This window comes from Zerene cesonia, chromosome 13 (assembly GCF_012273895.1).
Source record: "Zerene cesonia ecotype Mississippi chromosome 13, Zerene_cesonia_1.1, whole genome shotgun sequence".
Taxonomy (NCBI): Eukaryota; Metazoa; Arthropoda; class Insecta; order Lepidoptera; family Pieridae; genus Zerene; species Zerene cesonia.
The window spans coordinates 2,313,698-2,321,419 of NC_052114.1; the positions used below are offsets into that span (position 1 = coordinate 2,313,698).

A 7,722-nucleotide genomic window follows, 5' to 3' on the forward strand; every position below is an offset into this window, starting at 1 on the left:
TATAAATATTGTTTAATTGAGATATATGGGGGGGGGGAGCTACGATGATGATAATAATTGTTGAAAAATATAATAGTCACAAAAACAATTAAAAATAACAATTCACAAGGCTTTAGTAGAATGTACAAAATCATGAAAAATTATAAGCAACCACTACTTTAAAGTTTTAGCAAATCAGGATTTTATATTGGATTGCATTCAAATAATAAATTAATTTTAACTGCAATGTCTACCTGTACTTGCAATAACAATGATATATTCCTCCTTAATTATTATTTCATGGGTTTGTTTCCTTATTGTAATAATACACATGTAATATACTTTTAGAATACCTCCTACAAAAGCTGGAATTTGAAGTAATGTCTCCGGAACGCGCTATCCCACTGTTAACAAGTACTGCAGAAGAAATTAATATAGTAAGAGAAAAGCTTTTAGTGGGAAATCAATTAGAACAATATTCAATTGCTAGAATACTAATTTTGGTCTGTGAGTATCTTTTGAAGAATGATTTATATATATTAACTAAACCTTTTATACATTAACATAAGTTTGAAGGATGTATTGTGTTATAATATTTTTGATTATAGGGAATATATTTAATAATGCTTTGTAATATTGTGTTTGTAAGACAATTAAAAATATTGTTTCAGAAATTTAATAATAATATAGTTTTTTTCTAATCTTAGTGTTCCACAGGGTACCTCTCTAGGTCCTTTTTAACACTTTACAGTAATGAGTTAGTTGTGTTTTTGATACAATATTTTGGTATAACATTATAAAATAGATAAATAGTTACCAAACCTAAATTAACGCTTTAAAGTTTTTTATTATGTGCTATAAATACAAACCAATTTATTTTATTTTAGGTTACATTCAACCATCTGAATTTGTGACCACAATCAGTTACCTTCTCCAATATTCTCGAAACGACACAACGCTATCGCTCCTAGTTCGAATAATATCTGGTACAATAACAATGCACACGCCAAACGACTCTACGGATTTAAATATGGATACGGAAAGATACCAGAATTTCATTAAAACGGGCGTAGAATATGCGCTAAGAGATTCAATGCTCTCCGACGAACAGATTAAGAAATGTTTTGTTGTGAACGAAGTGCTGAAGGACCAGAAGACGTATATGCATCACATTTGTCTGAATATCACTAAATTGCTAAGGTCTGTATTATAAGAAGTGTAGGCATACTATGGTTTCATTTATATGCACTACTTATTTTTAAGTCATCATTGAAAATAATAATTGTACTTCTCATAGTTTCTGTTGCAAAAGTATGTTTTTCAGTATTATTTTCCCAAACACTTGTGTTTTGTTTTTACATTTTAAGTCATTTATATTCATTTATCGTGTATAACACATTTTCTGTACCCCTTTCATTTATATTTATATTTCACGATTAAAATTATTTATTTTATAATTTAATGTATCACGCCAATTTAAAATAATTACTAGTATACAATGGTGGGATTTATTCAGTCCATAAGGCTACCTTATAGCTTATCTGCGACCTTTCAGTAAAGATTAAGGGAAACAAAATAACTGTCAGGCATAAATTTAGTTATTCTTCATACAATAACGGCACTAACCTTAATTTTATCACTATTTCCATCAAACAGGTGGGAGAACTCAAACCGCGTGTCAGCGTTGCGCACGCGCAGCATATGTCGTGCGGTCGAAGCGAACTTGTACCGCGTTGGCGAAGCGCTGCAACACTACGCGTCGTTGTTGCGCGCGCGCACACCGTGCACTATGGGCACTTTGTATGAAATTCCCACTTGTCACGCTATTGCTCAGGTGAAGATTAATATAGAAAATAATCAAATGTTGATAATTTATGATTGACACTGGAAAAAATATTGCGTTATAAATATGTCGGTAAACTTGCGACACAAAGTGAGTACTAATAAGTACTGTGAGTGAGTGAGTGAGTGAGTGAGTACTAATAAGTACTCACTTAGTGTAGTTAGCTAAAGAAAAACTGCAAAAAATTATTGTCACTATTTATGACTGCGCCAACCGTTACTTAACCTCGATTTTTATTATTTATTGTTATATCGGCAAGCCTGCCTCCCCCTCCTCTCTCCCTCCCTCACCTTTGGAATATGGAAGCCTAATAACTGAATACTATTTACTCCTTATATTGACCAGTTTTCATCATGAATAGATTTTTAATGGGAAAATTTATTTAACAAAAAAATATGTAAATATTTTTCTAGGTATTAGATAAAGTGGATCTGTCTGGAACGAAATCTCCTCCACCAAGTGTGGAAGTTATTTTGAAAGTTGTGCAGGCAGTAGTCAAATACTTCTTCAGATGTTTACATGAAAAAGGTAAGATTAATATTAGTTGTTAAGCGATTTATTAAGCCGAGGTTGGTTATTGATATTTTCTGTTCAATTTGACAAAAGTATTGAAGATGGTAGGAATCACAACGAAAGTCAAGGTAGTCCTTACAAATAGTAAAAACGATTGTGTCTCGGCCGTCGTAGGCCCGACAGAAGTGATACTTAAAACGCGCCGTAACGCGTTACGTCGTTTTCTTTATGAAAATGGGTTACCTTCCAAAGAGGTTATCACTTCAAAAACTTTTTCCATTCTTTCTGACACAAAAAAACTTCGAAAGACGTGTAAATTCATCTAGAAATCTAGAAATAAAACGTCTTAATATAGCTTTCATTCTAATTTGCCAAACATTCAACTTTTCTGCTTTAATTCATACATACGATAACAATTTTAATTTATAAGGATTTAAAACGTTGTATGAAATTTAACCTTATACCATACAATTTCAGACATAATGGCGAAACTGCGTGGCGTTCAATCCGCCAGTCGGTTACTCCGAAAACTCTGTATCCACAGCAAGTTAGCTCGCGCGATCGCGTTAAGGGATCTCTTAGAAACCGCCATGTTTAGGGAAGACAGGATATTCGGCAGCAAACCGGTCATACCAAATCTATTGGCGACCTCGAAAGAGTGGACCAGTGAAGATTTATTGATTTATATGAATCAAAAACATGTGAGTTTTGTCTATTTTAAACTAGTTTTCCATTTTCCGTTTGCCCTAGCAAATTGTTCGATGGCAGCATCATTTTGTGTTTAACTTTGGGACTAGTCGAGTCGTTGTATGAATTATTTCTATTTGAGTTAGTTTCGAACATTTTGAGTGTAGTGTCGTTGTATATCGTTTTTATTAAAGAAAAGAATCGGATCTTCTATCACTATGGTATGTTCTACTATGTCGATCCAAGTTAATTCATAATTGCCATTTATGTCCCTTTAATTTTTTTATTGAATGTTTAAACTCACTTTACTTTTATAATAGTTTTAATTACCCAATATTGTACTGTTCATATTTGTGTGTACTGTAACTACACTATAACTTTCGTATTGCTTTCATTCAATGTGCAATATCGTAATAGCTTTTTTATTATATTTAAATTTTGACCCCCAGGGTCCAATAACTCAATTAACTCAGAGCCACACATCGGTGTTCCATGCCGGAATTATTGGCAAGGGTGTGAGGAAGCAAGGGAGCCAAGATGACAACGAAATCCCTCCAATTCTGACTACGAATAACGAACTGCTTATGGGAGCTTTAATGTCTTGTATGGTGAGAAACTTATGTGATTGTGTGTAAGGATAAATGGAAGAAAAAAATGTTAATATTTCAATTGTTTTGGCATTATAAGTTATGTTTCATTTATTATCGTAAATAAAGTTTGTTTTTAGTTTTAAAGCATTAAAATGCTTTATAATTGAAAAATCTTACATACAGTTGTCAAGTCTTACTGTACAACTTTCATCGAACAAGTAATTTGGCTGTATTGTAATAATGTTGAAAACAATTTAAAAAATCCGCAACGAAACCTGTGCAAAGGGAAATTAATAAACTTCTCAGGAAATTATTGTATAATAAATAAATATTGAAATTTGTAAAATATTATTCCAGTCTCGTAATACAATGATGACTAATGTGATTAAATAAATTATTTAGGATGGCAACAGTGGCATTGTTGAAGGGGCCACATCAGTTTCCTTACTACTGGTGGAGTTAGTGTCGCCAGATGTCATGTACAATGGCTTACCCTGGCCAGATGAAGATTTCACTAAGGTATAATTTTTTAAAAGGTTCTCTTGATTATATGTAGTTCTCAAAATAAATGTCTCAGGTAATTGAATTTGTTTGTTTTAAGTTTAATTTGTTGTTCTTATTCTCTATTTGGTTGCGGAATCTTTAAAAAAAAGGTATTTTTTTATATACAAATTCAAATGATAAATTATATAAGCCTATTGGATCTCTTCATATTAAAAAAAAAAAAAATTGCCTCACACACAGCAAGTGAGCATAGAACGCGAGCTGTACATGCGCGGCGCGGTGGAGCGGTGCGCGGTGGCGCGCGCGGCGCTGCGGCGCGTGGCGCTCGCGCGGCCCGCGCTCTGCCTCTCCTCCGCGCTGCTGCGCGCCTCCGCCGCCACGCTGCTGCACCGCCTGCGGGCGCACCTGGGTGAGTGTCTATACTATACTAGCTCCTGCCCGCGGCTTCCCACGCGTTAAATTCGTTAAGTAGTTTAATAGATGTTATTACACATATAAACCGTTCTCTTGAATCACTCTATCTTTAAAAAAAACCCTATTGAAATCCGTTTCGTAGTTTTAAAGATGTAAGGGATACATACATAGGGACGGAGAAAATGACTTTGTTTTGTACTATGTAGTGATATGTATCTTATACATAAAATTTTCGTGTCACAATGTTAGTCAGCAAACACCACCGAAACGGCAGGTCCTTATTTTGTTTGCATATTGGGTATGTCTGAGAATCGGCCAATATCTATTTTTCATCCCCCTAAAGGATAAGAGTAAGACAGAACGGCGTTTGCCGGGTCAGCTGGTATACTATATTAACACGCTTGAGGGTACTATGTATAAATAACCACCATTTCTGACGGACTATTTTTTTATTATTATTGACACGGGCCAATTTTTTTAATAAATATTCCTTAAATAACGGGCACGAGTTAACATATGCGCCGATCAAGTTTTTTTTTTTTAAATAAATCCTTATAAATATTTTTTTGTATCATAAAAGTATAACGCCTAACTGGCTGTACTGTTAAGATGGAAGGGACCAGAATTTTAATACAATAATTCTTTCTTTTCTTTCCTGAAAAAAAGGTCACTGACATGCCTGGGAGGGAGATACCACTCCGAAATTTAAAATGGGATCAAATTACATCAATTTTATATCTAACACAAAGAGAACGTTAACCGGTTAAAAAACCGCAGACTTATCGAATAACAAACACAAAAAAAAATCAAAATCGATTCTCCCAGTCAAAAGTTCTAACATAAAAAACAGAAAAATATACTCGAATTAAGAATCGCCTTTTTTGAAGTCGGTTGAAAAATATAGAACTAAAACTATTACTCTAATTATGGAATCTCATCTCCCATTTTCAACTCAATTTGTTTTTAGATCGTCATACACAATCACCGGAGTTGGCGCGCGAATTATCGGCGTTGACAGAATTGCTTTCCATAATGACACTTGGACAATTGTTGCCACATCCACTGAGTCACATGCTCGAATTGGCGCCAGAATTGACAGCTAGTGAGGTACTTACTCTTTAAAGAATCTATAAGAACATTTGTTTAATATTATAGAATAAAATTGTTAAGAAACCTCTTAAGTAAAATATTTTGTTTTCTTTCTAGCTTGTTCAAGTATTGCGAGACTGTTTATGGAACTATACGAGGGATCATGTGCCGTCACCCGCGTTATTTACTTGTGATGCTACAGGTATGCCTTAAAACCTCTGATTTTATAGTGTACTAGAATTTTGTGTTTAAATTGGATTAAATTATTTATTGCTGTTATTGTTATTCACAGGCCTTCATTGGCGAGATCCCTCAACATGCAAGCCTCCTACAACATACACTGATACGTTTCGTATTATCATACAAAAAAGAATATCAAAATTAGGTCATATGTATCCTATAATGTTCTTAAATCTCGAAAAAGATTCGTAATTAAGTTGTTGAGACTTAAGATTGTAAATAATGTAATTATTATTTTAAGTAATAAAGTGCCTGTAATTAGTACTAATATATCGTTTTATTTTAACCGTCTCTTTAAAATTTTGCGTTGTGATGTGATTTTTATAATTGGACGTAATTCTTTTTATGCATGCTTATTATTTTGTCACACCTTTCATACAAAATTTTATGCGAGTTTATAAATATGTATTAAATATACTGGCAAATAAAAAGAAATCAAAAGGTACCATCAATATTTTATTCTATGTTTCATCTGGTAACTAATTTCCAACTTGTCAACAACATCAATGTCACATGTCACAACATAAATGATTGCGATGTTGATCGCAGATGCGCGAATGTATGTTATGAAAAAAAAACAAACAAACAAGCTTACATGTTATGAAAAAAGTTTGAATTTCATGCAAAATTTCAGTTAACGATTTTAAATAATTTAACATATACATTCAATAAAAAGTTAATTCCCTTGGGCCATGGAAGAAGAAGCGAAGAAACCAGTATGCCTAATAATTTTAGGTTAGTTTTGTTGTTATTTGGAATATTTATCCAGTTTCTTTGTAATTTGGTCTTTAAACAATCTTTCTACAGGTATGGCTGGTGCCGGGAAAACTTCATTTACTAGACGATTAGCTGGTAAAGTAATAAATGGCTCCAGGCCGTATTTAATTAATTTGGATCCGGCTTGTCGCGAAGTCCCATATCCCGCTAATATAGGTAAGTTGTACGCCTAAAAATACGTCGTTGTCGTATATTTTTGGACTCTATGTGGAAGCAATGGCTTATAAAATTTGGACATAAAATAGTTTAATGTTAAAATTTTGTTGACGTAAGAGTCTTACAGTAAGACAACATAAATTATTTGTCAGGTATATTAAATCCATTCATAATATTATGATTTTATTTCCTTAAGTTTTCATTTTAATGGCTAAATTTGAAACTTGAAACTCATTGCAGATATTCGAGACACAGTTGATTATAAGGAGGTAATGAAACAATATGGCCTTGGGCCTAATGGTGGTATTGTGACTGCTCTTAACTTGTTTTCCACAAAGTTTGGTCAAGTTGTGGAACTGATTGAAAAAGCTGGCAAGAAACATAAATATTGTGTTATTGACACACCAGGTAAATGTTTGTAAAAATACTTTCTATTGACAAGTTTGCTTTGTACATTGAATTAATGACATAACCAAAATAAAAATGCTCTAAAATACAAAACAATTTTATTTATACAATATAATTTTCTTATATAAAATATGGGGAACAAACATAACATAACATATTAAAGCATTATTTATTTTCATAATATTCTCTCTCCCTCTATTTCCAGGTCAAATAGAAGTATTCACATGGTCAGCGTCAGGCACAATTGTGACTGAAACATTGGCATCATCCTGTCCTACTGTAGTTGTGTATGTCATGGACACAGTGAGGAGTGTGTCGCCCGTCACATTTATGTCCAATATGTTGTATGCTTGTTCTATATTGTATAAGACAAGGTTGCCATTTATTGTTGTTATGAATAAGGTAAGTTTTTACTGTGGATGTTATATTATGCAAACTTTATGCATTTAATTTTTAGTATTATAGCATTGAAATGCTTTATAAATTAGAAATTTTGAAAGAATAGAAAAAATTTGATCACGA

At 33.0% G+C, this 7,722-nt stretch overlaps 2 protein-coding genes across 2 annotated transcripts in view; both read left to right on the forward strand.

Annotated features, from left to right (window-relative positions):
• Positions 1-6,124, forward strand: part of LOC119831467 — an 8,971-nt gene extending 2,847 nt beyond the window's left edge. Inside the window, 11 exon segments of the mRNA XM_038354831.1 lie at positions 313-486; positions 867-1,179; positions 1,636-1,813; positions 2,236-2,350; positions 2,813-3,036; positions 3,472-3,630; positions 4,015-4,131; positions 4,357-4,525; positions 5,498-5,637; positions 5,737-5,821; positions 5,912-6,124. Coding sequence (XP_038210759.1) covers positions 313-486; positions 867-1,179; positions 1,636-1,813; positions 2,236-2,350; positions 2,813-3,036; positions 3,472-3,630; positions 4,015-4,131; positions 4,357-4,525; positions 5,498-5,637; positions 5,737-5,821; positions 5,912-6,051 — 1,814 coding nt within the window. The 3' untranslated portion in view covers positions 6,052-6,124.
• A 234-nt stretch (positions 6,125-6,358) lies between these two features.
• On the forward strand, positions 6,359-7,650 carry LOC119831243 (GPN-loop GTPase 1-like). The gene is made up of 5 exons (XM_038354536.1): positions 6,359-6,420; positions 6,455-6,594; positions 6,667-6,792; positions 7,033-7,200; positions 7,406-7,650. The coding sequence occupies exons 2-5, from the start codon at positions 6,552-6,554 to the stop codon at positions 7,648-7,650; spliced, it is 582 nt and encodes a 193-aa protein (XP_038210464.1). The 5' UTR covers positions 6,359-6,420; positions 6,455-6,551.
• Positions 7,651-7,722: the final 72 nt, after the last annotated feature.

Coding starts and splice junctions, on each gene's coding strand:
- LOC119831243 (XM_038354536.1), top strand. CDS start 6,552: ATGGAAGAAGAAGCGAAGAAACCAGTATGCCTAATAATTTTAG. Junction 6,595..6,666: donor AGTATGCCTAATAATTTTAG/GTTAGTTTTGTT, acceptor ATCTTTCTACAG/GTATGGCTGGTGCCGGGAAA. Junction 6,793..7,032: donor CCCATATCCCGCTAATATAG/GTAAGTTGTACG, acceptor AACTCATTGCAG/ATATTCGAGACACAGTTGAT.